Source organism: Trichoderma evansii, assembly GCF_050947405.1.
Source record: "Trichoderma evansii strain SZMC 28006 chromosome Unknown GGI43scaffold_10, whole genome shotgun sequence".
Taxonomy (NCBI): Eukaryota; Fungi; Ascomycota; class Sordariomycetes; order Hypocreales; family Hypocreaceae; genus Trichoderma; species Trichoderma evansii.
Window position 1 is genome coordinate 20,713 of NW_028145196.1, and position 25,798 is coordinate 46,510.

Below are 25,798 nucleotides of genomic sequence, written 5' to 3' on the forward strand. Positions count from 1 at the left end.
AGCAGTCATACTGTAGAGGCGTACAGAACACCCAGTTTGACGAACTATCGGCGGCAAAAAGGTCGAGTATCACGTACGGAAGGTAGCGCTCTTTGGCGCCGGGTGAATGGAGTGGGATTTATGCTAATACGAAGATTAATGATGTTTTGGGTTCACTTGAAGCATCGCGAGGTGAAGGAAAAACGCGAGCCGCGATAAGAACTTGAGAGCGTCAGAACGTTAGTGCGTCAGTGCGTCAGTGCAGCTTTGGTGGATAGCTTAACAGTTGCGATTAAACTTTAAGAGATTAGATACTGTCCTTCTAGAAACAGGCATAGCGTTTACTAATCGTTGGATGGCACTGCGTCCGGCTTAGTGGAAGAGGAATACAAATAGCACTAAAAGAGAGAAATAAGCAGCATGATAGAGATGCCGATATAACATAGAAAACTGTGAAAAAGTGACTGATAGCCAGAGCTAACCCAGACGCTTGATAAATGGCTTTTTCGGTTTTCAAATAGTCTACATGATAAAATTCTTATTTTTTAAAGGGATTTCAATATTTTTCCTACTTGAACTGCTTCGGTATATCAGCACGGAACGATGGTGCACGCACTTGTACGGAGTGGTGGCAGTATTAGCAACTTTTTCTTCTTATCTTATCTTTTTGTCAATTAATGTACAGCGCTGTCTACTGCCTGAAGTACCTGTACTCAGTACTAAATTGTTGAGGGTTTCGCGCCCGTTGACGCGCCTCAGGCCTGCTCCGCTAGCCAAATTTTCTCGAACCTGAGGCCCCACCACTCTTAGCCACCGCCAACGCCTCCTCTCCAAAACTTTCCGTTTTCACATTCTCCCAATCCCCAACGGCCTCAGTTTCTATTCTGCATTGTTTTTTGCTCGCCCGACAAGCATCATGGCCGAGCCTATTCGAAACAAGCGTTCTGAGTATACTGCGCCGTGAGTGATGAGATCTCTTCATTTTTCTCTACTGCATTTCAGCGATACTAACTACCCCGCCTTCAGTACACCGCAGAATACGCCAGCTGCTACCGCGCCCATAACCTCCCGCGCCCAGCAGCCCGGTGTGGCCAGCATCAAAGAAGGCAAGTCCAATCCAGATAACGGATGCAATCCAGCGTATCTAACCTTGTCACTATCATATAGATGATATGGAACGAGCAGCTGCCGCCTCTCTCCTGGCGCAAAACCCCAAACTCGTGCAGATGATTCAAGGGCGACTTGGCTCTCTCATTGGACAGTCTTCTGGATACATAGAATCTCTTCCCGCCCCTGTCCGTCGTCGGGTTTCAGGGCTGCGAGCCATCCAGAAAGATCATGCCAAATTGGAGTCTGAATTCCAAGAGGAAGTTCTTCAGCTTGAGAAGAAATACTTCGCCAAGTTTACTCCTCTTTACGAGAAGCGATCTGCCATCGTCAACGGCAAGGTTGAGCCCACAGAGGAGGAAGTTAAGAGGGGAGATGAAGACAACGAGGAGGAAGCAGAGGCAGCGGAGCCCGCTGAGGAGGCCGCACAGCCCGATGAGTTGGCCGAGGCCGTCAACGGAATTCCTGAATTCTGGCTGTCTGCCATGAAGAACCAAGTGACCCTTGCGGAGATGATTACCGACCGGGACGAAGCTGCCTTGAAGCATCTTATCGATATCCGCATGGAGTACCTTGACAAGCCGGGCTTCCGTCTCATTTTCGAGTTTGCCGAGAATGAGTTCTTCTCAGACAAGACTCTCACCAAGACATACTTTTACCAGAACGAGAGTGGCTACGGTGGCGACTTCATTTATGACCATGCTGAGGGCCACAAGATCGATTGGTACCCTGGCAAGGACCTGACAGTCCGTGTTGAGGCTAAGAAGCAGAGGAATAAGAGTGAGTTGCCCTTTTTGAGTTGTTTTCTCGAATGCAAACTAACCTGATCTAGACACCAAGCAGACCCGTATCGTTAAGAAGTCGGTGCCGACGGAGTCCTTCTTCAACTTCTTCTCCCCTCCCAAGCCCCCTTCCGACGAGGCTGATCCAGAAGACGATGTTACATCAGACATCGAAGAGCGTCTGGAGCTGGACTACCAGCTTGGTGAGGATATCAAGGAAAAATTGATCCCACGTGCTGTTGATTGGTTCACTGGTGAGGCTCTTGCCTACGAAGAGTTTGATGAGGATGATATGGACGCCGGTGACTACGACGACGAAGATGATGATGAGGACGACATGAGCGAGGATCACGATGATGACGAGGAGTCTGACGAAGATGTAAGTTTTGTTTATTCCCTTCAGCGTCCGTGGCGAGGCTAACGAATAATGATAAAGGACGAATCTGGAAAGCCCAAGCAAGAGGCAGCCGAGTGCAAGCAGAGCTAAATAGCAGAGTCTGCCCCAAATTTAGAAGTTGGAAGCTTTCTACACATTAGAGGAAACGCGCAGGATGGATGATGCAAAGTGGATAAGGATGAGAGGAATGGCGTATCTGAATTAATGACATCGCTACATGTTTTGTTTCATTGGTGATCGTCCCCAAAAGAATGTTCTTTTTGTTTGTTTGTCTTTCACGTACTCGGAGATTTTGTATCTCAATAATAGTAACCAGGTACTAGGGGCAATATGTATTTTTGCTAATAGTTTAATGCGGAATGATTTGTGCTTATAAAAAAAATGAAAAACCGTCCCCGTTGGAGGACACAAACAAAAGAGATTCCATGTTTAAAACGATGCAGTTTGGGGCTCTATGTGACTAGCTGATGTGATATCTTGATTCTTTTACATAGCTCCCACCCTTTATATTTCAACTCACATCCGTAATATTAGTTTGCCTATTTTTTTCGCTGAGGAAGTGTCTTCTGTGACGAAGTCTCTTTCGGCAGCTCTTTTGAGAAGGGGATGAACTCCGGGGCTCCAGGCAGATATTTTCGGAGGACCTCTGGCACGCGCAGGCCCTATAGCATGTTAGAATTGCCATCGACTGATAAACGGTCATCTCATTATAGACTTACATCTTCCGTTTGGTAGTTTTCAAGAACACAGCATAGAGTTCGCGTCGTTGCGCACAATGTAGAGTTGAGGCAGTGGACGTACTTCTTCTTGATATCCGTCTGTGTCTTTGTGCCACAGCGAATTTCAAGAGCGCGAGACTGGTAGTCAGTGCAGTTGGAGCATGATACAAGTTCCTTGTACTCTCCCTGGAAGGGGAACCAGGCCTCCAGATCCAGTTTCTTGGAAGCGGCGTCGTTGAGTGCACCAGAAACGATGGCGACGACCTGGTATGGCAGTCCGAGAGACTTATAGAATTCTTCTGACACAGCAATCATGTCCTCGAATGCCTCCCAAGATTTCTCTGGGTCAGTGAGCAGGAATTGTTCAATCTAGAATAAATTAGCTACGTCACAAGTGGATAGAATGGGTGCGTTTACCTTTTCAAACTGGTGAACACGGTAGATACCCCAAGCATCTCGGCCATGAGATCCGGCTTCTCGTCGGTAGCACGTGCTGTAACCAGCATATCTGTGATTGATGGTTAGCAAATAAACTTATATTTAATGTCTGTGGTATGCCGTACTTGATAGGAAGCTCCTTGGGCTGCAGCCACTCATCGGCGTGGAATGCAGAAATAGGTTGCTCGGACGTAGCAATGAGATACTTGTCATTCTTTGAATCTCCATCCACAACCTTGTACAGCTGCTCATCAAAGTCGTCCAGCTGAGCTGTCTTGGCCATGTAATCCTTGAGCATGAACTGAGGGGCCTGGAGAGGGCAGTATCCGCGCTGAGTGAGGAATTCGAGGCCGTAGTTTACCAGGGCCTGGTTGAGAAACACGCCCCATTGGCGCAAGAAATATCCACGGTGACCAACGACCTTGACACCTCGGTCAGCATCGTATCCGTCGAGTCGGAGAAGGACCTCGTGATGCGACAGGACCGGTCGCTTCTCGACGGTAACGCCCTCGGGGGCCCAAGTTCGCTGAACTGCGTTGTCATCCTGATATCAATGGGTTAGAGGAATGTCAAGCGAAAGGGGATATATAGAGAAGTCGCACCTCGTTCTTGCTCACGGGCACAGAGCTGTGAACAAGGTTGCCGATGGACTTGACCTTGGCCTTCAGAAGCACATCTTTCTCGGCCGCTGACTCGCTAAGGGCCTTTTCTTCTTTCTGCAGCGCAATCTTTTCCTGGAGGAGGTCATCCGCATCCTCCTTGGCCTTTTGCAACTATGGTTAGCAAAAGCTCTGCCAGAACTAGGCATATAGATATAGTCTACCTTCTTCTTGGTCGCGATCTGCTTCTGGACGTCGTTGATTTTGCCCTTGATCTGGCTGGCGCTGTACTGGGCTGTAACGAGCGGCATTAGCAAAAACGAACCAGCTGTGGAAGTTGGAATCAATAAATACTTCGGCGATGGTCCTCAAACAGCGCAATCACCTCGTCGACAATCTCGACATTGGCAAAACGGCGACGTTGCGATTCGCGAATGAGTTCAGGGTTGCCCCCGCGCTCGGTGATGAAGTCGTTTACGTCGAGCATGGTAAAGGCCTTTGCAGCAGCAGCAGTATGTGCGGGCTATTCTTGTCTGAACTTCAAAGCGAACTCAGAAGATGCAACTTCTGGGATTTTTTTTAAAAAAAAAAAAAAAAAAGAAAGAAAGAAAGACAAAGGTCGAAGGCTAAAGTGAAGCTCTCTATCTGTCGAGTCACAAAACAAAAATGGAGGGGTGCGCAAGGTGGGGTCTGACTCTTTTGCAAGACCCTGGCCTTAGTGCTGGGCGGCAATGGTATACATGTATTGGAGGCGGACAAAATAAGCCAAACAGCACATGGATTTTAACAAGATCGACTAGCCAGCGCCCCAAGGTCGCTCTCAAGCACTTAAAATTTTTGACGGGTGCTATTTTAAGATGTATGAATAAATGTATAATTTTCAATGTTCTCTATAAGTAGCTTTGCTATATATAAAATTTTGATTATGACGGAGTAGATTATAGGTGATTCATCTGCACATTTTACTTGGGTTTGTCACTACCCAGCAAGTATTTTGTGATACTGAATAGCCAACTTAGAGTAAAGTTCTATTGATATACCAGGCATTTTAGTATCAGTGTAATACACGAGAGTGCTCAAACTCATATTCCTCGCTGGATAGTAGATATGCATATATTTTCCCACAGCAGTAAGTGCAGAAGATTATATTCTCCTTCTAAATCGCCCAAGAAATCGCTTACGCCATCTCGCTACTGTCGTAGTAATTTGTTGGCGCGTTGAGTCTTGAGTTCCTTCCTGAAGAGATTTAGGGTATGCGCCCGTAGCACTGATTTCACCTGCTATGTCACATTACATTCACTATAGGAATCAGGGTATTGTGATTTTATTTTATCCGGACTAATCACATCGGCTCCAATTACTACTCAACATGTATATAATACAACACATGCATACATGTCTCTCTACCTATTCAATAATAATAAATTCTCGATCTTGGACCACTTCCGGTACTTGATGCTCTCCAGTCGCTGTTTGCGGATCTGCGCCCCATGCGCTCTGCGGCCTCTAGCAGCTGCCCCTCGTTGGCAAGGGTGTTCCAGAACTGTCATATATCTCACCTGATTGGACGCCGGGTTTAAGCATCTGCATCGGTACTGCCGTCTCGCATCGCGATTCCCTCCTTCAGCTCACTGCTGTCGCAACATGTGAGAAGTGCTAATTCTCCATTCGATTCTTTGTACAGCTTTTGAGGACGTCGAATCAATCATCTAGCATGGAGCCTCAACGAAACCCTGTCGAGGAGCAGCGGAAAAAGGTCTCTACATACGGGAAACTGGCTTCTCGCAAACGTCACACCGGCGCAAGTCCAACCTCATCGCTTCTACAGATTTCGTCAACAGAAACAAGCTCTTCAGCGACTTCAGCGACTCATCGACCTAAACAGCCTCAGATATCTCCTCCGCAGACTGGCGACTCTTCGCGACCGCAGAAAACGCTTAGTAGTGCCAGGCATATAGCTCTCGATGCTGCTCGTAAACAACAACAAACGCGCGAGACAGACACAACACGAAAACGAAGCCACAAGTCTGCGTTTGGTACGGGAAACTCTGCGGCTGCGGTAGATATCGTAGCTGCGCGCCGGCTTTCCAGGCCATCTTCAGCCCAGGAGCAGATACGACACTCCGACGGAGCAGGTACTAAAGATACAAAACCGAGTGCTCTTAAGACTGGATCGGTATATTCCAAGTCCACAACCTCGCTACCGGCGACACCAAAAAGATTGAATGCTGTTGGGTCAGCTGATAACGGACTTGAGAGAGATACGGAAGCAAAGATACTATTTACAAACAAATCTCCAGAAACGCCACCGACGCGTCGACGCCGTTTAATCGATGCACTTGTAGCAGAAAAAACCAGTGATCCTAGCGCTAGTCCAAGCCAGAGTGTCCCTGTATTTGAGCATATCAAACAGACCGAGCATAAAAATGCTCCAGATGGGCGTCCTACCATTCGCAAGGACGCGACATTGCGCAGGACCGCCTCCGATACCACTACACTGGAAAAGAGGAAGATCAAGTTCACCTATAGCCAATCCCGAAGCATTCTTCAAGAGTCACAGGAGTCGAATGCAACTGAGCCCGCCGACTTTCCTTCTATCGACGACATCGATGAACCTTTGAAGCCACCATCTCCGACCATTGAGGAAGAAGACGACGACGATGATGAATTGAAGACCAAAGTTGCTATCAGGAGCGTTCATGAGCTGCGACGAGCCGGCGCCAATAACCGATCGTCAGACGAAGTAGATGATTTGTTGTCCAGAATCGGGGCACCGGGATCTTTGGCGTCAACCATGCGGAGAAATGCCTTGTGCGAGTTGGCTGATAAGCTACAACAGAAAGAATTCATGAATCAATTTCGTGATCATGCATCGCGAGACAATATAGCCAAGGGAATTAGCAAAGAGAAAGACACAATCAGCGGATTTCTCCTCGCTGCTGCCTTTGTTATCTTTTTATCATCAGGTCCTGCGCCGCATATGCTTCACCAATTAACAGAAAACAAGGTTGGCGTGTGGTTGAGTAATCTTCTCAATATTGAGGAGGATATTACCGGTATTGCATTACAGAAATCCTCAAATATGCCGAAAACAACCAGGAGCTCGCTAGCCAACGTGAAGAAGGCACTGCTGGGAATGCAAATATGGCATGGCTATCAATTGCTGCATCTCTCTCCTCGAACCATTGCCTTACAACTGCTCTCTATGCTAGTTGGTCTACTAGATCCACAGGAGGTCCAAGCTATATTGGACGACACTGCTGCCAATATCTCGCAATTGAGATCGCATTTTGCGTCTCTCGACTCTCGGAATAATGTCGACTATGCGCTCACCATCTGCATTCTCGAGGCACAATCCAGCTCCATAACCTCCGCAAATGAAACTTTTGCAGAAGTTCAGCAAGAAATGTCTGAGATCGCTACGTTCCTCCGAAGCATGCTGCAAGGATGGCCAAAAACCCACAACGACATAGATGCTACCTTATTAAAGCTTGCCATCAATACAACTAATAATGAGACAAGGGCAGCTGCAATTCAAGACCGCCAGTTGCTATCAAGCCTAACCCGCTGTATAATCTCTGGATTCTCGACTGTTGAGAGTGCTATTCGAAATTCAACTTTTGAAAGTAATATTTATGACGAGCTCCTACTCATACTTGGGATCATCATCAATGTTTTGGAACACTCCTCGGATGCGCGTGCATCTATCGATACGGGTGAAATCAATCAGCTAACTTCGACTTGGTCCGAGCTCGAACGTGTAATGGAAAAGGTATGTTTAAATTAAAAGAACCCCCAAGAAAATAGAGTGCTTTGTACACGTACTAACCCATGCGATTATAGGACGATTCAGTCGAGACGTCAAAACTTGGCATAGCATACAGCTATCTCGCTATAGTACTGGGCTATTCATACCTAGGCCACCCAGAGCTACCAGTCACAAACGGCTTGCTTCCAGCTATACGACACTTTATAACGATATATAAGACAGTTAACCACAAAACAGTAGAGCTGGAAAGCCTTGTACATAGCCTCTCTGGGAGATCCTACTAGAAGTATTATCTGTAACGCCGTGTATATATGCTACAAATTGTAGAAATTGAATACTAATATACTCAATATCATGCTATTGAAGTATGCAGCTTACAACGCTAAATCCTCTCAAAAATTCAGTAAAAATATGCATTCGAACCCTACACATGCTTCTTGTTTTTAACTATACCTGTTTAATGCTTCCAACACTTTGGCGGTGTTTATTCCAAATGTACGGATTTGGACTCTGTAGGTATTAATAGTCGCAATATTCTGCGTTAGGCTAGTTCGCTTTATTGGTACTAGTACTTGCATTAGCCTGCTTTTTTTCCCATGTGATAGCGCCCCAACGTCCCACCTCTGTCCCGGCATTTCATCCCTCCATCATAGGTAAGTCCTAATAACATCACTACTTTCATCGTCGCTTCATCCATCCACCCAAGAGCTCCTATAGAATTTCAATGCCTTCCCTGAAGCAAAGAAAGGTTGCCATTGTGGGCAGTCGATCGGTTGGTACGTCCAGAGAGAAATAACAAGACGAAGCCTATGATGTTGCTTCATTCCCATCTATACCCGCTTCGCCACCCTTGCAGCATAATGGCTGACTGGATGTTAGGCAAATCATCGCTCGCTGTGCAGTTCGTTGACGGTCACTTCGTGGAGAGCTATTACCCGACGATAGAAAACACTTTCAGCAAGACTATACAGTGGAAGGGCCAGGATTTCTCGACGGAAATCGTCGACACCGCCGGACAGGTAGGTACTGCGGTCGCACTATTCGGTCGTCGCAACCCAGCGCTTACAGACCGTACGTGACACAGGATGAATACAGCATCTTGAACTCGAAGCATTTCATCGGCATCCATGGATACATGCTAGTCTATTCAGTATCGTCCCTGCCATCGTTTGAAATGGTCCAGGTCGTCAGAGAAAAGATCCTCAATCATCTAGTGGGTGCCCATCTTTCCCCCAGAGACCACCCATGCCAAAACGACCACCGCTGACACGCTTTGAAACCACTCACAGGGTACCGAATCCGTTCCCATCGTCATCGTAGGTAACAAGAGCGATCTTCGACCAGAGCAGCGCCAAGTCAGCCCCGAGGAAGGCAAGAAGCTGTCCGAGAAATTCCAGTGCGGCTGGACAGAAGCGAGCGCAAGATACAATCAGAACGTTGGCAGGGCATTTGAGCTTTTGATTGGCGAGATTGAGAAATCTCAGAGCCCTGGAGAACCCCCAGCAAAGAGCAACTGTCTCTTGATGTAGCTCATATCGAGCTAAAGAGATGCCACCAGCAAGACGGTATACCTTAGAGCCGAGAACCCTTTTCTCACAGACGCTAAATCACGTCCTCGCTATAATATCAGTCAGGGTATAGGATAATGACGCCGCTATTAGAAGAATTTTAATCATGTTGCTACTTTATATACAAAATGGCACTGGATAGGTACAGATAGGACCAAGAGTCGCACAGACAGATAAACACGATAACAATACCACGTGATTTTGTCTCATCAGTAGACCACTAATCAATACATCGGTACATCTTTCTGAATAGAGTGCAGGCTACAAAACAAAAACACTGGTGGCCAAGTCATAGGATATACAAGATACTAGTTCTAAGCCCAACCCAACTGCACAAGGTCGCATAACGAATCGGCATATCCCATTTCACAATTTGTGGCAGCCATTTCTTAGTGATCGATACTGAGATAAAATGCGTTAGTATCTCTTAAGACTCAAGCCGGTAGGATGGGACCTTGAAACTTACTCTTCCCAAAGTCTGCCTTGTACAGATTGCAATTCTTCAGCCGTCAACCGTTTGCCAGCCGTGAAATAGCCTTGATATGTTAGTGGCTGGTGCCTGCAAGAGTATTGGTTTGAATGACTTACCAGCAGTAATCTTGGCATCGATTTCAACTCTTGAGTCGGCAGGGATGAGCTCATCTGGAAGTTCTACTCTTTCGTGGATGGGGATTCTGCAATCATCAGAAACTATCCGATAAATGTATAAGTATCGAGGTTGACATACCCTTGACCAACAATAGCATCATGTTTCATGCTGTTGCACAGGTTAGTATTTATAAAAAGCTAGAAACATGTAGCGACTGTAGAGAATCACTTACTTGCTCATGCTCAACATGCGGTCAATCTTCTTAATGCCTAACCAGTGAAGGATATCTGGCATCAGAGCCTGGAAGCGCATGTCTTTCACACCGGCAATATTCTCAGTCCTCATGAAATAGTCTGATGCTCGATCCTCGCCACGCTTGCGTGCGTTGTATACCACTATTTTTTCTTTGTCAGTTGTATCCTTTATGACATGGATAAAGTAATCCGAATCTAGGGTGGGTAGCCATACGGTACTATGATAAGTGTTAGCAAGCTTGCTTGGACTAGATGATGAGGTGTGAGTAGCCATACCTTTGTCACTTCTCCAAGAGCACGACCTTCTTTTCTGAAGTAGATAACTACACCACTGCCACCGTTCTGAGCCTCTTTAACGGCCTCTTCGATGCCAAAGATCAGATACGGCCGGCATGTACAAATATCGGAACCAAAAACGTCGCTTCCGTTGCACTACGTTCAGTTAGCATCTTGTCACTGCCACTTACTTGGGAAGGCTTACTTCATCGTGGATTCTCAGTGATAACCGAACATTTTCGTCGGACATCTTCTCAGGGTCACCGAAGCAGTATACAGTCAAACCGCCTATGCAAACGGTTAGCCTTTTTCTTGCCTTTTTTTTTTTCTTTTTGAATTGTAATTGTCAATGATTCAATGATCCACGTACCGATAGGTGGGAGGAAGACTTTAATGTCTCCACGGGTTATCAACTGCAGCTGGTAAATATGCGCCATCTCTGCCACGAGAGAGAATAATCACTTACCTCTGGATAGCTTCCTCCAGTGTGCTCAAATAGAGAGCGGCGCAAAGTAGCCTCATCTATAACTAATCAGCTCGCATTCTCTTCAAGGTTTCAAGTTACTCACCGATTCCAAATCTCTCGGCTACACCAGGAAGGTACCAAACCTAGAACCAATAATATTAGTACCCCGTTGTAATTTCTCGAGAATCTATTCATACCGGCTCGACAGCAAATTTGGTCACAGCCAACTCTCCAAGTTCGTTCAAGCACACTTTCCCATCTGGAACCCTATAAATTGCGTTAGCTGAGAAACTTGTGTTATATCTATTTGCGCGGCGTACAGTCTGCCACTCTTTACACTCTCTTCAAGTTCGGGGAGCTGTTTATTTCATGGTTAGCGCAAGGTAATAAATAATAGAGAGGATCTGGAGCAATTGTTGCCTTCATATGAGCCTTTGTAATAGCAATTGTTGGTCGCATATCGACTAAATACTAATGAGCAATTGAGAGGTATTGCAAGGTGGGCTACCCATTACCGTTTTGCTTTTCAATAATATCCTTGAAAGTCCATGGAACCAAGTGGCCCCAAGGATCCATGGCAACAATCTTCTTTTTATCACCCCATTGAGGGAATGGTCCAATATTAGCAGCAGGCTCAGCATTTGTGAAATCAGGTCTGGGGTATCCGAGGTTAGCATAAGATTGAAAGTAGCAAACAAATAGGGCTGATCTATCTGAGACGAACCTGTGATCAGCGTTGAGTTCCTTGCTAGCAACGGCCAGCGCATAGTAGATCGAGTATGAGCCACCACTGAAGAATTGGTCAATACATTATGTACTAGTTTCTGTGCATCTGTTCTCTCATCACTTACTGAGCTAAATGAAAGTCAGCTTCATATACTTCAAACGCACGAGACAGGCATTACTCACCTCCAATAGCTAAGAAGATATCACTACACGTTAGATCAAAGGCTATCATATACGTAACAACACGGGGAATAACAAACCATTTCTGCGACGAATGGTAGATGCAGCTCTCGAGACAACTACTGGGCCTCGCTGTAATGGATCGGAGTTTCCCCAGTCAAGCGGAATAGGATCAATGCCGAGCTGCTTGGGATACGTCCTGTTGTTTATCACATTGAATGAGACGCACATTCTCACACGATTATTAATTATTAAGTTTCAAGGAAAGGCAGCACACACGTAAGCACGATTCGAGAAGTGAAGCCTGAACGGCTGGCTGGAGACAAGGTCGAACTGGGCTGTGCCGTTCCATTCTCAAATGATGAATGGATGGGCGCAAGATCTCCAGAAACCTCAGCGTCCTTTGCCTTGGAATCCTTGCTATCACCGGGTAGCAGGGCGGCCACTGATAGTGCTTCGGCTGAGATTGTAGAGGAGCCAATTCTACCGTTGAGGGACTCAAGCGAGCTTAGCAGCTGTTGCTGGGTTTGCTGGATGTCCCGGAGGGCGTCCAGGACACCATCTTGCTGTCCATCTGCAGCCATGAGGGGCTTGGGATCTGCCAAATCGGGGTAGTAAGCTTGAAGAGGAGGGGTGCTTTGATACGACGGTTTCCTGAAAGAGGACGGAACGCGGTTATGCTGTGGTGAAAGAAGAGCAATGATTTACGCAAGGTCGGCGATGAGATACAGAGAGGCTTCACAGGCTTGGGACGACGTCTGACGAGAGAGAAGAGCAGTCAGGTTGGGCAGGGAGACATTCTATAGGAAAGCTAGCAGCAGCACCTAATCGTACGTAATCAGGCGAAACAGGCAGTCAGTTGACGGTCAGCTGTGATAGTGCCTAACGTCGCGATAAGTACGTCACACGTAAGGCCTGCGACCTTATCCGACGAAGAGCGCGTTGCCGGTGCCTCGACGGCGGTGGTGACGGAACATTAGATCGGACATCGAAGATAGCGGAATGCGGGGTCACTCCTGACAGCCCAGCACTGCTGTCGGCAGGCGCCGAAGCGCGGACCCCAGCCCCGTTTGGACGGCCGTCGCCCCGATAGAGCACTGCCCCGGCAAACTTAGTGTGCGGATACAGCGATGGACGGTTGACGCTAGGGAAGCGCATGCAGAGTACGTACCTCGTACATAATCACAGCGCCGATAAGATAAGAGACTGTGCCGTTAAGGATGTCTCACACGTAGCGAACGCGATGCGACTTTCAATTACGGCACGAGATACTGCCTTTTGCACTTTGCTGAATACTCGTCTCCATCACACCCGACACCATGGGAAAGCGCAAATCCTCGTCAAGAAAACCTATGGGGCCTAAGAGGGCAAGTACCAAGATTTCGCCGCCCGCGGTCTTCCGGAACTGACTGGGCCACAGGCTGATCCCTTGCCAACGACGTTCACCTGTCTCTTCTGCAACCATGAGAAGTCGGTAACTGTCAAGCTCGACCGGAAAGCTGGTGTCGGCCAGCTAGACTGCCGCATCTGCGGGCAAAAATTCCAATGCGCCGTCAACTGTTCGTCTTTCCCACCGTCTGCATGCTTACGATTTTGTCGCTAAATCGTCACTTCTAGACCTGTCGGCTGCCGTCGATGTGTACGGAGAATGGGTTGACGCTGCTGGTATGCTACTGGTCCCGGTACACAAAACTACAGTCCAGGGCTAATAAATTTTCTGAACAGAGGCAGTCTCGAAGGCTGATGGTGGAATTGGTAGCGCCAGCAGAGGGTACGGTGCTCGAAGGCTTACGGACAGCAAAAATACTATTGACGAGCACGAAGAGATCGATCACGACGATTATTGAGTGCCATACTGTGCATTTCTACAGGGACAGGCTAGGGCGTTACAGAATTGGGGATATTGATGCATACTAAATACCAGGGTCTTATCGAAAAAAGCTATCTTCACATCGTTCTTCAAATCGTATAGAATCGGTCGCCAAAGTCTCCAAGACCAGGCACAATATAACTGCAACAGGGTCAGCCAATGCATCGTGGAGTCGGGAGCATTATAATACTTCTTCTCATCCAGACCCTGCGGATAGATTCTGTTAGTATAGATCGAGTGAACCAGCGATCAACGACAGCACTTACCTCGTCAATGAACGCCGTCACAACCTTGAGTCGGGGGAACTTCGCGGCAAAGGTTGTGATTCCCTCTGGGCTGGCAATCAAATTGAGGAAGAGAATGCGCTCTTCGGGCACCCCTCGGCCTTTGAGAACTTCAACGGCCATTGTAGCGGAGCCACCTTTACGTTGTTAGTTATCGGCGCATTTCGTTATATCATTCGATAGGACAAGAAACAAGTCAATAGAGAGTGGTTACCTGTTGCAAACATGGGGTCCAGCAGAAGAACCCATCGGTTCGCAATATCTTCAGGGAGCTTATCATAGAAAAGTTTGGGCTGCGATGTGTCTTCGTCCCGCTGAATCAATATCTTTCCAATTCTTACAGAGCGGCAGCAGTCTCGTAGTCCTTGCTCCATTGCTTCTCCAGCTCGCATAATTGAGACACCACATATCTTGCCCTGGAACATTAGACCATTATAAGTGCGGCCGACAGGGGTGGTAATGCTTCGCTCAATGACGGGCAGATGGTTCAGGCCTTCTTCTACTAGCAACCGGATAATTCTGTTCGAGTAAAAGATGAAATCTGCTCGCTCGGTGTCCTTATTCCTTATCATGCTGCGTGAAGTGCTTAGTAAAGGGCGACATGTCAAGACTACAACGGAAGAGAGCCCAAGACCTACGACAGAAGGGCAATCAGCTGGGGGGTTTGCGGTAGGACATAGACGTTATCGAACGGCACCACGGCAGATACAGTGGCACTCGGCTTCTCGTCGACACCCTTGAATGTCGGCCCGACGCACTGCGTGGGTGCAGAAGCTGTTGTCGGTTTCTCAGCCATTGAATTGAGCGTTGTACGCAGAGGTGGTTGCTTCAAAAAAGTTTAAGGTTGGTTGCAGCGGCACGAAGCTACCCAGGTAGATAAGTTAGTATATCTAGTCGGGCTTTTGGCGATAAAGAACCTTAGATAAAGAGGGGTCCAGAATTCCGATTACATAGATATTCGGGGACCGCCGCCAGCATCTTATTGCATATTATGGTTAGGATGATCAGCTACTGGCTTCAAGCAGAAGCGCTGGTCACACCTATGACTTAGCTGCTTTGGCTAATGGAGCTACGGAGGATAAGCGTTTATTACTCGTGCAGCAGCAATGCAGAGCCATCTGGTTCTGCGCCCCCCTGTTGTTTTTTCCAAGTAGGCATCTGGTCAGCCGAGCAGAGTACATGCACTTAGTCAGCTTCGTTACCCGTCTATTAGAGTAGATTCTCCAATTTATACATATTCTCACGGCCTACCTCGACTGCCATGTTCTAGTATTGGCTTTTCATGGTCGATTCCTTCCGAAATGTTAAAATGGATACCTATCTATATATTGGCCTTTTTTTTTCGCTCTCATATTTTCCGATTTGCATTTATTTCAAACATTCAGTGAAAAACTAAGCTGGAGTACGAGCAGCTCAAGCTCTTAATAGCTAGCCATTCGACGTTGATTACATAATTTTATCGATAGCCAGCCATGCATAGAGGCAGCCCAAAGAGGCAAGGCTCCTTCTCAGCGGGGTGGGCCTTGATTAGGGCACCCATATGGGGCACACATCTTATCTACAATTTCTCATTTTTTCCAGTATCACTCTTTTAACTAACCAACCCTCTCATTAACTCCTCTCGGCACGCAAACCACGAGCCTCTGCCAGATCATCAATCGCCATCATGCGTAAGTTTCCGAATGCGCCAGAATATTATTATTGCAGCTATTAACTCCTAGGTAGCTCCCAAGTTCGATCCCAATGAGGTGAAGGTCATGTTAGTTTATTCGGCGCCGTCCAATTCCGCAAACATGCTGATCTAACTTGCAATTTATAGCCACCTCCGTGCCACCGGTGGTGAGGTTGGTGCCTCTTCGGCCCTTGCTCCTAAGATCGGTCCTCTTGGTCTCTCCCCCAAGAAGGTTGGTGAAGATATCGCCAAGGCTACCGGTGACTGGGTGCGTACACTGCTATAAAAGAGAAACGAGGATTTTTCGCGCTGATACCAGTTACAGAAAGGTCTCCGTGTCACCGTCAAGTTGACCATCCAGAACCGTCAGGCTGCTGTCTCTGTTGTCCCTACTGCTTCTTCTCTCATCATCAAGGCCCTCAAGGAGCCCCCGCGTGACCGCAAGAAGGAGAAGAACATCAAGCACAACAAGTCCGTCTCCATTGACGAGATCATCGAGATTGCCCGCACCATGCGCTACAAGTCCTTCGCCAAGGAGCTGAAGGGTGGTGTTAAGGAGATTCTGGGAACTGCTTACTCTGTCGGCTGCCAGGTCGACGGCAAGTCTCCTCAGTCCGTTATCGAGGCCATCGACAACGGCGAGATTGAGAGTATGTACCTTTCCTACAAGCCTCGTGATGTTTACAATTGCTAACATTTAATGCAGTTCCTGAGGAGTAAATTTGGCTGGTTCAGACCAACGTCGCGGAGAGAAGAAATTCTCATTTCGTGACGGCAAATAAATAAAAAGAAATCAGTACAACTCCATGATATTTTTGCTCCACGTGATGTTATTGAAATGCACTCCCATTGCGGATTCAACACCGCTCCCCTTAGCTCACTCCGAGATACATCGTCACTGCTCTGTGGTGTATTTCTATTTTTGCTCAAGGAAGATTGAAACAGGCCACTTACTCACCTCTATACCCTGCTTTTCCGTGGGTATATTGGTCCTTCCAATAAGGCCAACATGCAACCGCCCTTTCCCCCCCAATTTATTGATACTATGACTACGATATAGATCTGGTCTATGTTTGATCTGATGTTTAAATTTTATATATGGAATAAAGAAGATTTTTCAGAATTCTATGAATTCGTGTCTTGGAGAATACTGTTGAAAGTGAGAATATGCCTTTGATCTGGACTTTATTTTTGGTGCCACGAACTTTTATTGCCACAAACGGTTTTTTTCTGCGTGATGACATCAATTTAAGTATGTACTGATCTGGACATCAGTGAATAAAGATCCTACTGCTGTTCGCAGACGGAATCCGAAGAAAAATGTCTTTATGACACGTGCCACACATAAATTCTTATACATAATATATTTGCTACAAAATCAATTTCCCTACGCGAGCAGCTCGCGCCTCGGCGCGTTATTGCAGTGCAACTTTCGTCACAATTGTCCATCTTCACAGTATTTTAAATCGCCTTGTTCAAGGGCTAATATAAACACACATATAAAGTAGAAGCAATCCGAGTGTCTTTTAATATATCATAGGGACATTACCTAACCTCCCTACCCGCCTATGGGTTGTTACTCCATGTAAAATGACTGGGAAAACGGCCAGGCGCGAATCTAGCACTCGCAGGGCTCCCTGCGCCTTCATCTCTCTACAAATAGCCCATTTTTCAGACCTCCTCCAAAACACGCTCCTTGAACTCCCGCTCAACCTTCTGGCCCTGGTCGTCAGTGCCAGACTCGCCGTGGAGAGCCATCAGGGCACCCAGGTCGAACTTGGGGGCCTTCAGCAGCTTAACCTTGCGGATGTGGACCTGTAGAGAGAAAAATGAGTTAGCAGCTAATTAAGAGATTTTTTTTTCACAGCAATTTTGCTGCTTTCCAAACAACATACGTTCTGGAGGGGGTAGATGCCCTGGGTGGACTTCTCGATCTCGCGGCCAATGACCTCGGGGATCAGCTTGGAAACCAGCTGGGTGAGAGTGCAGCTGGAAGCCTCGCGGGTGATGATGTCGGTCATCTTGCGTCGAATGGCGCGGATCTGGGAAGAAGCAGCGTAGGTGGTCTTCTTGATCTGGTTGGGGCGTCGCTTGGTGAAGGCGATGGCGAAGAGGCGGATGAGGTAGTCATCGGTGGTCTTGACGGTGATGTTGGCCTCAATCAGAGTCTGCCACTTGCGGACGAGGGATCGGAGCTTGTCGGATGTGAAGTCAAGGCCGTGGAAGTTGGTCAGGCAGCTCTTGCCCTGGACCTCGTCGACACGGAGGCGAACCTTGCGGAAAGAGTGGTCCTCATCCTTCTGGAGGTCGGCGAGAGAGACCTCGACGATGCGGCCCTTCAGGGCATCGTTCGCGTTCTTGAGACCGGTTGTCCGGTTCACAAGAGTCTTGCCAACACTGCAGCGAATCCGTCAGTCCATGATCTCGAGATTTTGTGTTCGGCAAAATGTTGCAATTCGACTCACTCTCGGATGTTGAAGGGGTTAGGAGCCTGTAAGACGCGTAATTAGCAAATCGTATGGCTTTGAGGCTGGATGCAATTTTTTTCTCGATGGTTTGAACATACCTTGATAGAGTACCAGTCCTTTCGGGAGAAAGGGTCCACGGTCTTCTTCTTAAGGCCCTTCTTGCCCTTGGAGAGTCTCTTGTTCCTATAATCTCTGGTTGGCGATTGTCGTTTCCAAGATTCGCAGCATAGATACTCACTTTCCAACAGCCATGATTCCTTACCAGCGTACAAGCAGTTGGGAATCCAAAGGTACTAAAAAGTTGGTGGAGGGGTTGAAGAAATTCAATTCTTGTGTGCATCAACCAAGATCTAAGCGAGCCAAACCAGAAAGGTACCGGGGCATATATTTTTCCGCTATTTCTGTGGGCGGAAATTTCGTGCTCCACCGCCCTCAGCCCTCGTGGCCCTTCCTCCATACCAAGGACAGCGGTTGTCACGTGCCGATTTTTTTTGCTAGCCCGCTTTCCAGAATAGCGCTGATCGGCGCTGTTGGCTGTGTCTAGCGTTACTGCAAGGCCGGATCATTCGCCTTCCACTATCTGAGGTACGTAAATAGAGGAAGTAGGTACAGCACTTCATTGTAGTACAGGCATTACGACACCATTTGAAAGATTCCAGCACATGCCATGTATACTTGGTTTAGACAACGAAGAGAATACCAGCCGTCGTGAAAGTCGCAGTAGCACATCACGCATACTCTGAATGATTACCATTGAGGGCTTATTAGCGAACAAAGATTTGATGACCCAATATGAGCCTGAATTCTTGCTGTTTTGCAAGGACAATACCCCAGTTTCCTTTCAGATCGTAGTTTTTAGCATCACCGCTTCAGAGGCAGTGCTATTGATAGGGAAAATACATTTAATTGTATATCTAGCAGTTCTCTGGGGTACTTGGAATTGTAGTGTCAGCTCTCTTCGCAACGCAATTCGATACGAGGGTGCCTCCCAGAGGGTGCTATCTCGCTGAATGAATCTTGGAAATCGATCTTGAGCCATTCAACCTTTGTAACCCACGATAACCTCCAATTGTAATGCCAATCAAATAAAAGCAGCCGAGCATTCCACGCAGATTGATTACATAAATATCCTTATATGCGGAGATTCGCGCATATCCATGTGAAAAGTGGGGCATATGTGTGTTACTCATCATACGTCTAGATTTACGGTGGTTGATTGTTCTATGCGGCTGTTGCTATTCCGTATATCGCGAATCAGCGACTCTCAATTAATCTGCCAGGTAAGTGTCCCGTCGCTGTCCCATGTGGCGCAGGAACTGCACAGAGTAATAGAGGACTTGAACTAATATCCATCTCCTTCCTAGGTATTTCCATACGAATGCTACTCCTCCTCTGCAGCGACTGAATTGCCTCTAGGTGCAATTGTAAACCCGCAGCAGCCATGGGTCCCCCGAAGCCTCCCGTTCCTCATGTCGCCCCGATCTACCGAGTCACAGCCACTGCCCTTGGCGCGGGAATGTGGTTCTGGGTAAGCAGAGCGTCTCCAGTGCCTATGGACGGCGAGATCGCATATGAAGACCTGATATGCTGACTATGATATCTAGCTGATGTACCGGGCAAAGAAAGATGGTAAAGGACTCAATCCATATATACTGTTTTCGTACCGGCATTGCTAACGACTATATTGTTCGTAGGCCCCGTTCTGCTTGGATGGAAACACCCTTGGGACCACTAGACGACTCAGCTGGAGCAAATATCGATACTCGAGAACTAGAACGCCGATTATTTTGTCAATTGGGGGTAACGGCTATAGGTGCGGCGTCATTTGGACTGCGATTCGATGTTGAGGTGGCACTCCCTACATACGACTGAGGGATTTGAAACAGCGATAGTAAAAAGTACTGCCACCTAATATATACACCGTGAAACCACGCATATATCGACTACGCTTCATATTGTTCGATGAAGGCCAATTGAGAATTGCTACCATATTCGAATTACTGGTAGAGCCCTGCCAATGATGTTATGTTAACGTCGGCAAAAGATGCTCTGTTTTGATGTTTTGCTGGTATATCTAAAACCTCTTACTTTGGGTTGCACGCTATCATGAAGAATATACTTCCATTATCGTGACATTAACTTTCAACAGTCTAAAAATTGTAAATGCTGTCTAGCTGGAGGAGTCTTTGCAAATGCTCGTAAAAAGTTGACAATATATAGTAAAAACTCCACCCAAATACCTAGCTATCATTATCGTGTTTAGAACAAAAGAAGCCACCTCAAAATTCGTCTTATCATGAGCAGGCGAGTATTGAAGAAGTACTACTTTCAAAATTGTAGTATTCAATGAATGATATCCATATTTTTTTTTTATTCATTCCCAATTATTACGCTCTATCGTTGCACGTACATATAAAATACCAACTATCAAATCAAAGTTAATCCACTGACAGCTGTTGAAGCAGCACGGGCACTGTTGAAGTGATTTATGACCACTGCCCACATATACTGATTTCCTTAATACCAAGTTTGCAAACCCATGTTTCTAAAAACTTTTTTACTAGCTAATAAATATGCAATAATGAGCGGAGATTACTTGGCTCCGATCCTACGCAGGAGACGGTAGATAGTCTAATAGAGGACTCTTGTCATGATGCAGGCTATTTTCACACGTTAGAAATGTTCTGGACATGTAATATAGTGGTGATACTTACAGCTTAGGCCTTCCAAGCTCTCGACGATATCCTTGATTTGCTCAACTCTTACGTTGCTGATATCGGCCATCAGATATGCCAACTGTGGTATTGTTAGCACTGAGTCAATATGGCGTCAGAGAAGCGGTCCTTACATCTCCTTTGCTGTCACTGAGCTGCTTGTCGACGTTGTGGTCACCGAGAATCTCGTTGACTGAAGACTGTTAGTATGAGGCGCTTAGGAGAGTTCAAGGTGCAAGACAAACCTTTACGCAGTACACCAGGGACATTTCGGTGGATATAGATAACCTAGAGTTCCATTTAGAGTCGTGGTGAAAAGAGATAATACGGGAGACTAACTCGGGCGTGATCTGGCTCCTCCAAGGTCAGGGAACGTAGCTGGACTTCTGGTAGGTTGACACTGCCCAGAGTGATACCAAGGTTGATGTAGCGGACCAATGCTTCGGCAACTGAGATCTCGTAAGCATATTATCAAAAATTAGCCATGTGTCTCCAGACTAACCTTCGACACCAATTGCGCTCTGTGCTTCTTCTGTGCTACCACCGATATGGGGAGTGAGAATGAGGTTGCTCAAGCTGCGGAGGTCCTCGCCCCATTGGTTCAGGTTGTTGGTGAAATAGTCGCCGTTGCCAGCCGGCTCATTGGGGTAAACGTCCAAAGCAGCGCCCGCAATGTTTCCTGAGCGCATGGCCTTGATCAAAGCAGGGATGTCTACAACTGTTCCACGGCTTGCGTTGATCAGGTATGATCCCTCCTTCATACGGGCCAGCTGAGCGGTTGAAATCAAATCTCTCGTTTCGGGGAGATCTGGTACGTGGAGAGTCACGAAATCGGCCTCTTCCAGGAGGTTGTCCAGCGTAGGAACTTGGCGGGCGGTTCCCAGTGCCATCAAAGTTACTACGTCATAGTAGATAACGTTCATACCCATAGCCTCCGCGAGGACCGACAATTGAGAGCCAATGTGGCCATAGCCAACAATTCCTAGCGGTTAAACGTTAGTAAATATTTCCAATGCCTGGCGCATCTCTCTCGCCATAGCATTGATTTATTCTAGCCTGCAGAATAAATCCCAGTATAAGCAAGGAAAAGCCGAACATACCCAATGTCTTTCCACGAATCTCCCAGCACTTGGCGCTGACTTTGTTCCAGGTACCACGGTGCATTTCGAGTGATCGATCGCCGAGTTGTCGGGCCAGGGTGATGATTTCGGCAATGACCAATTCCGCAACACTGCGGGAGTTGGCAAATGGAGAGTTGAAGACGGCAATTCCACGGCGGGCAGCGTAGGTGAGGTCAACCTGGTTGGTTCCGATACAGAAGCATCCAATGACAATCAGATTCTTGGCTTCGCTCAGAACCTTCTCGCTCAGCTTAGTCTTTGATCGGATTCCGATAACATGGACGTCACTGGTGCCCAACGAAGTCAGAAACGGCCATTGGCTTTGGAAGAACAATTGCAATTGCCTACCGGATTTTCTCAATGAGCTGGTCCTCTGGGAGGGAGGTCTTCAGGGCTTCCACCTGGTAACCTTGACCAGTAAGGATGTCTCGTCCCGTCTGGTTGACATTTTCCAGCAACAAGATCTTAATGTCCTGGGTATTGAAGGGCTTGAGCACTTTGGGTACGCTTCTGCGAGGCTGCAGTCCGGCCCCGAAGCTGGCTGGAGGTGACTGGAAGGTGGCAGTGGGCGATGTTGAAAGATTTTGACCCCAGCTGCTGGCTGAGACAGATCTGTGGGCAATTGGAACGCCGGCGCTGATATCGCGAGCTGAAGACATGATTGCTGGGATGCGATGGACCGGATCTAGGTTTTACGGTGTTTTCTAGTTGCAAAAGCCTGAAGTGCCGAAGCCAATTGTTATGTCGATCAATCGTAGTTCAGTCTAGGAAATGGAGGGAGGGTATTTTTTATGTCTGACACTGGAAGCTTAAAATTGATGGCTTCGTAAGATAGGCACGTTTCTACTTAGTAACTAACGTGACTCACTGCATAGCAGAATATGCCACTTCTACTTCAACGCTGCGCGAGTTTGCGGCACTACTAATAGGACGTAGTCATGGCATTGATTGGCCGGTGTCGGCTCTTTCGCAAAGTCAAAAATATGTGAGATTGCTGCCACTGACGATAACGCACCACCCCACTGCAGCAGCGTCACCTCACCCAAGCAAGTGGAGAGCCAAAAATACCGTATTCCTTCGAAAATTGGACTGTGGGTACTCTCCCTATATTAACCATGCTGCATGATCTTGCAGCAGAATTATACCACTATAGGTTAGCATATAGCTGATAATGGCTTAGCCGTATGGATACTCCTTCTTGAAATGCTATAGATTTGTCCTAAAATTGACGGCATGGTCAATATATAGGGATACCCACAGTCCAATTTTTTGAAGGCATACGGTATACGGAAGGAATTTTGCAGCTATCAGCACAGCTTTTTGTATCATTACCATCATACTATGATATGATTCTATTTTAATACTGTAGGTAGTTTTATACTGCTACTATTTCCACTGCTCCTACTGCTGCTTATTGGATACCAGTATTTAAATCACTATATCAAATGCCATACACGCTCTAACTGTGCATATATAACAAGACACTTGAATAGTTCTTTTGTTTCTATTATTATTGTGTGTGTATTTTTTCTTAGGTCATCCTTACTTTTATGGCCTCTTCTTATTACAAAGCAAGAGAGGATAGAACAACAGGAGATGAAATATTTCAAGCACGCGAGATTTAGACTGTATGAATACAAGCACTGCAATTGACTCATAAAACAGGATGCTCGTGTCATTGCTTCTACGTATCGCCGCCCCCGTTTTTCTGTCTTCCGGGCGTAAAAGAGGGAATTTAGAAACAGTCCACAGGCAGAAATAGGCGCTACGCACACAAAAGTGGCGACAAGCTAACTCCATAAAGATGTTTTGAACATGTGTGTATTTGTTCCTTTTGCAGACTCTGTTTTTCTATCCCTGCTGGCCGACCAAGGTAGCATTTGCTATTAGTGCGCTACGATAGTAGGCCACTGTGAGTACAGAGAGCCTTCCTTGAACTGCCGGTTTCGTTGTTTGAAATTCCGAATTCCAAGCACCCCATAACGCTAAGGACATATAGGGCGGTATATGACGTCGAATTTTACTACTGCGACTAGCAGTATTTGAGAAACGCCAGCAACAACCAATTTGAATACTTAGTACCTACGTAGGTGAGTGAGTGGCATATACCACCACTGTCCAGCCTCTCCACAGAAAGAGGCGTTGACAAATATTTTAATTTTATCAGGCCATACCAGTGCGCAAATATGATATCGCCTCTGCGCTCCCGGCTTGGGAATGCCACCCTGTTCGGCGCACATCGCCATATGCGACTAGTCTCTACAACATCGCATCCTCAGCCCGTTTCGCCATTATCCTATGATCTTCATGCGCCCGCAAATCCAAAGGCAGATGAGAGAACGGCACCAATCCTCTTTCTTCATGGTCTTTTCGGATCTAAAAAGAACAACAGAGGAATTAGCAAGTAAGCATTGCCAAGCCTCGAACTGCAGGATATTGCTCACAATTCAAAAGAGCCCTAGCCAGAGATCTGAGGACTCATGTATACACAGTGGTAGGTGGATTTGACGGGGAAGAGCAAAGCCAACCATGTTAAACAAAATAAAATCATAAAGGACCTTAGAAATCACGGAGAATCCCCTCACGACCCCCGCCATGACTATACAGCCATGACGGAAGATATACTGGCCTTCATCAACGACCATGGTCTGAAGGAGCCTATCCTGATAGGCCACTCTATGTATGTTATACGAGACGGCTGGAAACATGACCATTGGCTGATTTGTGCTCAGGGGCGCCAAGACGGCTATGGCGGTCGCCCTCCGTTCTCCTGAGACGGTAGCGAAAGTCGTCGCGGTTGACAATGCCCCGACCGACACTACGCTCAGCAGCTCGTTTGCTACCTACGTCCGGGGGATGAAAAAAATACAGGAGGCCAACGTTACACGCCAGTCTGAGGCAGATGCCATTCTCAAAGATTACGAAGAGGTTGATACCCCTGGCACTCTGCGTATATACCTTGGTAAAAACTAACCATGTCCTTCAATAGTCACTGCCTATCCGTCAATTCCTGCTCGGAAACCTGGTTCGTTCACCAGAGGATGGAATCCAACGATTCCGCGTCCCATTGGACATACTGGGTCGATCGCTAAACCACCTTGGAGACTTCCCCTTTAAAAGTCCCCAAGAGGCACGGTATACTAAGCCATCGCTTTTTGTGCGAGGTACTCAAAGCAAATATGTGCCAGATGACGTGCTGCCTGCCATTGGCCAATTTTTTCCATGCTTTCGCCTAGCAGACATTGATGCTGGGCACTGGCTGATATCGGAACAGCCTGAGGCTTTCAGACAAGGTGATTCACATTATAAATCACGCTTCTAAGTAACTGGTTCACTGACGCTTATGCAGCTGTGGTGAACTTTCTGCAGGATCCATAGATCAGCGTAAAAGGCGGAGCTGCGACACACTTTATAGAATATTACGGAGTAAGTATTACTTTACCGCAAACTATGTAGAATTCAAGTGCATAATCCGCAGCGAGCTGCGGAGAATATTAATGGATATAATGTTTAACGTTAATTTAAGTTATCGAAGCAAATGGTAAAAAAAAATCATAATTAACCTGCACCTAGCAGCAATTCATCAAATTGAAAAAGGCTCCTCCTCATGCATGCCACCCTCCCAAAAAGGCGCGAGGATCATCTGTCACTGTCAGTCTAAAGTATGCATAAGTGTTCCCCCCAGGTACCTCCACCGCATTTTTTGTATACGCCAGTACTAGGCAGTACCCCATACCCCATATTTGAATAAGCACCTTTAAGTTCCTTAGCTCAGGCTGTCACTGCCATTTCCTTGCTTGAAACCATATTGCGTTTGTTC

The 25,798-nt window shown here is 46.9% G+C and overlaps 12 protein-coding genes across 12 annotated transcripts; 7 read left to right on the forward strand and 5 right to left on the reverse strand.

The window, feature by feature from the left end:
• The first annotated feature begins 547 nt into the window (after positions 1-547).
• GGI43DRAFT_41100 (histone chaperone NAP1) lies at positions 548-2,566 on the forward strand. Its single transcript, XM_083206672.1, has 5 exons — positions 548-939; positions 1,006-1,085; positions 1,147-1,866; positions 1,919-2,247; positions 2,305-2,566. Exons 1-5 carry the CDS (start codon positions 896-898, stop codon positions 2,353-2,355), a joined length of 1,224 nt encoding a protein of 407 aa, XP_083060347.1. The 5' UTR covers positions 548-895; the 3' UTR covers positions 2,356-2,566.
• On the reverse strand, positions 2,264-4,745 carry GGI43DRAFT_41127 (serine--tRNA ligase SES1). Its single transcript, XM_083206694.1, has 8 exons — positions 4,376-4,745; positions 4,246-4,316; positions 4,127-4,186; positions 4,025-4,084; positions 3,548-3,966; positions 3,402-3,492; positions 2,985-3,353; positions 2,264-2,927 (listed from the first exon to the last, which is right to left on the reverse strand). The coding sequence occupies exons 1-8, from the start codon at positions 4,506-4,508 to the stop codon at positions 2,805-2,807; spliced, it is 1,326 nt and encodes a 441-aa protein (XP_083060348.1). The 5' UTR covers positions 4,509-4,745; the 3' UTR covers positions 2,264-2,804.
• Positions 4,746-5,399: 654 nt separating this feature from the next.
• GGI43DRAFT_404880 (WAPL family protein) lies at positions 5,400-8,246 on the forward strand. The gene is made up of 3 exons (XM_083205969.1): positions 5,400-5,613; positions 5,706-7,793; positions 7,865-8,246. The coding sequence occupies exons 2-3, from the start codon at positions 5,736-5,738 to the stop codon at positions 8,072-8,074; spliced, it is 2,268 nt and encodes a 755-aa protein (XP_083060349.1). The 5' UTR covers positions 5,400-5,613; positions 5,706-5,735; the 3' UTR covers positions 8,075-8,246.
• A 268-nt stretch (positions 8,247-8,514) lies between these two features.
• GGI43DRAFT_422827 (protein RHB1) lies at positions 8,515-9,319 on the forward strand (the record flags this gene model as incomplete). The annotated part of the gene is made up of 4 exons (XM_083208159.1): positions 8,515-8,566; positions 8,670-8,809; positions 8,875-9,003; positions 9,080-9,319. 4 exons carry the CDS (start codon positions 8,515-8,517, stop codon positions 9,317-9,319), a joined length of 561 nt encoding a protein of 186 aa, XP_083060350.1.
• Positions 9,320-9,372: 53 nt separating this feature from the next.
• Positions 9,373-12,560, reverse strand: GGI43DRAFT_41475 (GTP cyclohydrolase N terminal-domain-containing protein). The gene is made up of 20 exons (XM_083207071.1): positions 12,129-12,560; positions 11,930-12,048; positions 11,853-11,861; positions 11,795-11,798; positions 11,668-11,733; positions 11,459-11,598; positions 11,364-11,407; positions 11,264-11,301; positions 11,141-11,210; positions 11,047-11,086; positions 10,944-10,999; positions 10,848-10,890; positions 10,683-10,765; positions 10,478-10,633; positions 10,416-10,419; positions 10,180-10,342; positions 10,086-10,115; positions 9,947-10,032; positions 9,825-9,894; positions 9,373-9,760 (listed from the first exon to the last, which is right to left on the reverse strand). Exons 1-20 carry the CDS (start codon positions 12,431-12,433, stop codon positions 9,748-9,750), a joined length of 1,539 nt encoding a protein of 512 aa, XP_083060351.1. The 5' UTR covers positions 12,434-12,560; the 3' UTR covers positions 9,373-9,747.
• Positions 12,561-12,974: 414 nt separating this feature from the next.
• Positions 12,975-13,787, forward strand: GGI43DRAFT_41649 (transcription elongation factor Elf1 like-domain-containing protein). The gene is made up of 4 exons (XM_083207300.1): positions 12,975-13,216; positions 13,270-13,408; positions 13,467-13,514; positions 13,575-13,787. The coding sequence occupies exons 1-4, from the start codon at positions 13,169-13,171 to the stop codon at positions 13,694-13,696; spliced, it is 357 nt and encodes a 118-aa protein (XP_083060352.1). The 5' UTR covers positions 12,975-13,168; the 3' UTR covers positions 13,697-13,787.
• On the reverse strand, positions 13,492-15,228 carry GGI43DRAFT_404903 (uracil phosphoribosyltransferase). The gene is made up of 5 exons (XM_083205970.1): positions 14,642-15,228; positions 14,218-14,576; positions 13,986-14,140; positions 13,910-13,926; positions 13,492-13,860 (listed from the first exon to the last, which is right to left on the reverse strand). Exons 1-5 carry the CDS (start codon positions 14,797-14,799, stop codon positions 13,809-13,811), a joined length of 741 nt encoding a protein of 246 aa, XP_083060353.1. The 5' UTR covers positions 14,800-15,228; the 3' UTR covers positions 13,492-13,808.
• Positions 15,229-15,589: 361 nt separating this feature from the next.
• GGI43DRAFT_404904 (GTPase-activating protein SEC23) lies at positions 15,590-16,482 on the forward strand. Its single transcript, XM_083205971.1, has 5 exons — positions 15,590-15,673; positions 15,729-15,762; positions 15,823-15,943; positions 16,001-16,325; positions 16,382-16,482. The coding sequence occupies exons 1-5, from the start codon at positions 15,670-15,672 to the stop codon at positions 16,393-16,395; spliced, it is 498 nt and encodes a 165-aa protein (XP_083060354.1). The 5' UTR covers positions 15,590-15,669; the 3' UTR covers positions 16,396-16,482.
• Positions 16,483-17,024: 542 nt separating this feature from the next.
• Positions 17,025-18,523, reverse strand: GGI43DRAFT_404905 (40S ribosomal protein eS1). Its single transcript, XM_083205972.1, has 5 exons — positions 18,382-18,523; positions 18,242-18,326; positions 18,141-18,166; positions 17,571-18,072; positions 17,025-17,490 (listed from the first exon to the last, which is right to left on the reverse strand). Exons 1-5 carry the CDS (start codon positions 18,393-18,395, stop codon positions 17,347-17,349), a joined length of 771 nt encoding a protein of 256 aa, XP_083060355.1. The 5' UTR covers positions 18,396-18,523; the 3' UTR covers positions 17,025-17,346.
• Positions 18,524-19,584: 1,061 nt separating this feature from the next.
• On the forward strand, positions 19,585-19,878 carry GGI43DRAFT_383742 (uncharacterized protein; the record flags this gene model as incomplete). The annotated part of the gene is made up of 3 exons (XM_083203429.1): positions 19,585-19,671; positions 19,748-19,772; positions 19,838-19,878. 3 exons carry the CDS (start codon positions 19,585-19,587, stop codon positions 19,876-19,878), a joined length of 153 nt encoding a protein of 50 aa, XP_083060356.1.
• A 576-nt stretch (positions 19,879-20,454) lies between these two features.
• On the reverse strand, positions 20,455-22,940 carry GGI43DRAFT_404912 (uncharacterized protein). The gene is made up of 8 exons (XM_083205973.1): positions 22,327-22,940; positions 21,958-22,265; positions 21,360-21,839; positions 21,197-21,306; positions 21,103-21,145; positions 20,992-21,050; positions 20,858-20,939; positions 20,455-20,803 (listed from the first exon to the last, which is right to left on the reverse strand). The coding sequence occupies exons 1-8, from the start codon at positions 22,635-22,637 to the stop codon at positions 20,775-20,777; spliced, it is 1,422 nt and encodes a 473-aa protein (XP_083060357.1). The 5' UTR covers positions 22,638-22,940; the 3' UTR covers positions 20,455-20,774.
• Positions 22,941-23,724: 784 nt separating this feature from the next.
• Positions 23,725-25,559, forward strand: GGI43DRAFT_404922 (uncharacterized protein). Its single transcript, XM_083205974.1, has 7 exons — positions 23,725-23,890; positions 23,978-24,382; positions 24,433-24,472; positions 24,534-24,658; positions 24,711-24,906; positions 24,968-25,271; positions 25,328-25,559. Exons 2-7 carry the CDS (start codon positions 24,165-24,167, stop codon positions 25,354-25,356), a joined length of 912 nt encoding a protein of 303 aa, XP_083060358.1. The 5' UTR covers positions 23,725-23,890; positions 23,978-24,164; the 3' UTR covers positions 25,357-25,559.
• The last annotated feature ends 239 nt before the right edge of the window (positions 25,560-25,798 follow it).

What these genes read in the sequence shown, in the direction of transcription:
- GGI43DRAFT_41100 (XM_083206672.1), top strand. Translation starts at nt 896, where the DNA reads ATGGCCGAGCCTATTCGAAACAAGCGTTCTGAGTATACTGCGCC. An exon ending in TGTGGCCAGCATCAAAGAAG is followed by an intron (nt 1,086 to 1,146) that starts GCAAGTCCAATC and finishes ACTATCATATAG; the next exon opens with ATGATATGGAACGAGCAGCT. An exon ending in TAAGAAGCAGAGGAATAAGA is followed by an intron (nt 1,867 to 1,918) that starts GTGAGTTGCCCT and finishes AACCTGATCTAG; the next exon opens with ACACCAAGCAGACCCGTATC.
- GGI43DRAFT_41127 (XM_083206694.1), bottom strand. Translation starts at nt 4,508, where the DNA reads ATGCTCGACGTAAACGACTTCATCACCGAGCGCGGGGGCAACCCTGAA. An exon ending in CGCTGCAGAAAGAAGAAAAG is followed by an intron (nt 4,085 to 4,126) that starts GCCCTTAGCGAG and finishes GTGCTTCTGAAG; the next exon opens with GCCAAGGTCAAGTCCATCGG. An exon ending in TGCCCGTGAGCAAGAACGAG is followed by an intron (nt 3,967 to 4,024) that starts GTGCGACTTCTC and finishes CATTGATATCAG; the next exon opens with GATGACAACGCAGTTCAGCG.
- GGI43DRAFT_404880 (XM_083205969.1), top strand. Translation starts at nt 5,736, where the DNA reads ATGGAGCCTCAACGAAACCCTGTCGAGGAGCAGCGGAAAAAGGTCTCT. An exon ending in TCGAACGTGTAATGGAAAAG is followed by an intron (nt 7,794 to 7,864) that starts GTATGTTTAAAT and finishes ATGCGATTATAG; the next exon opens with GACGATTCAGTCGAGACGTC.
- GGI43DRAFT_41475 (XM_083207071.1), bottom strand. Translation starts at nt 12,433, where the DNA reads ATGGCTGCAGATGGACAGCAAGATGGTGTCCTGGACGCCCTCCGGGAC. An exon ending in CCAAATTTGCTGTCGAGCCG is followed by an intron (nt 11,087 to 11,140) that starts GTATGAATAGAT and finishes TATTGGTTCTAG; the next exon opens with GTTTGGTACCTTCCTGGTGT. An exon ending in AGTCTTCCTCCCACCTATCG is followed by an intron (nt 10,766 to 10,847) that starts GTACGTGGATCA and finishes CCGTTTGCATAG; the next exon opens with GCGGTTTGACTGTATACTGC.
- GGI43DRAFT_41649 (XM_083207300.1), top strand. Translation starts at nt 13,169, where the DNA reads ATGGGAAAGCGCAAATCCTCGTCAAGAAAACCTATGGGGCCTAAGAGG. An exon ending in AACCTATGGGGCCTAAGAGG is followed by an intron (nt 13,217 to 13,269) that starts GCAAGTACCAAG and finishes ACTGGGCCACAG; the next exon opens with GCTGATCCCTTGCCAACGAC. An exon ending in AGAATGGGTTGACGCTGCTG is followed by an intron (nt 13,515 to 13,574) that starts GTATGCTACTGG and finishes TTTTCTGAACAG; the next exon opens with AGGCAGTCTCGAAGGCTGAT.
- GGI43DRAFT_404903 (XM_083205970.1), bottom strand. Translation starts at nt 14,799, where the DNA reads ATGGCTGAGAAACCGACAACAGCTTCTGCACCCACGCAGTGCGTCGGG. An exon ending in CAGCTGATTGCCCTTCTGTC is followed by an intron (nt 14,577 to 14,641) that starts GTAGGTCTTGGG and finishes CACTTCACGCAG; the next exon opens with CATGATAAGGAATAAGGACA. An exon ending in GGACCCCATGTTTGCAACAG is followed by an intron (nt 14,141 to 14,217) that starts GTAACCACTCTC and finishes AACAACGTAAAG; the next exon opens with GTGGCTCCGCTACAATGGCC.
- GGI43DRAFT_404904 (XM_083205971.1), top strand. An exon ending in CCCAATGAGGTGAAGGTCAT is followed by an intron (nt 15,763 to 15,822) that starts GTTAGTTTATTC and finishes TGCAATTTATAG; the next exon opens with CCACCTCCGTGCCACCGGTG. An exon ending in CCAAGGCTACCGGTGACTGG is followed by an intron (nt 15,944 to 16,000) that starts GTGCGTACACTG and finishes TACCAGTTACAG; the next exon opens with AAAGGTCTCCGTGTCACCGT.
- GGI43DRAFT_404905 (XM_083205972.1), bottom strand. An exon ending in AGGACTGGTACTCTATCAAG is followed by an intron (nt 18,167 to 18,241) that starts GTATGTTCAAAC and finishes CGCGTCTTACAG; the next exon opens with GCTCCTAACCCCTTCAACAT. An exon ending in AACCCCTTCAACATCCGAGA is followed by an intron (nt 18,073 to 18,140) that starts GTGAGTCGAATT and finishes GATTCGCTGCAG; the next exon opens with TGTTGGCAAGACTCTTGTGA.
- GGI43DRAFT_404912 (XM_083205973.1), bottom strand. Translation starts at nt 22,637, where the DNA reads ATGTCTTCAGCTCGCGATATCAGCGCCGGCGTTCCAATTGCCCACAGA. An exon ending in CAGCTCATTGAGAAAATCCG is followed by an intron (nt 22,266 to 22,326) that starts GTAGGCAATTGC and finishes GTTGGGCACCAG; the next exon opens with TGACGTCCATGTTATCGGAA. An exon ending in GATTCGTGGAAAGACATTGG is followed by an intron (nt 21,840 to 21,957) that starts GTATGTTCGGCT and finishes TTTAACCGCTAG; the next exon opens with GAATTGTTGGCTATGGCCAC.
- GGI43DRAFT_404922 (XM_083205974.1), top strand. Translation starts at nt 24,165, where the DNA reads ATGATATCGCCTCTGCGCTCCCGGCTTGGGAATGCCACCCTGTTCGGC. An exon ending in ATCCTGATAGGCCACTCTAT is followed by an intron (nt 24,659 to 24,710) that starts GTATGTTATACG and finishes ATTTGTGCTCAG; the next exon opens with GGGCGCCAAGACGGCTATGG. An exon ending in TTCTCAAAGATTACGAAGAG is followed by an intron (nt 24,907 to 24,967) that starts GTTGATACCCCT and finishes GTCCTTCAATAG; the next exon opens with TCACTGCCTATCCGTCAATT.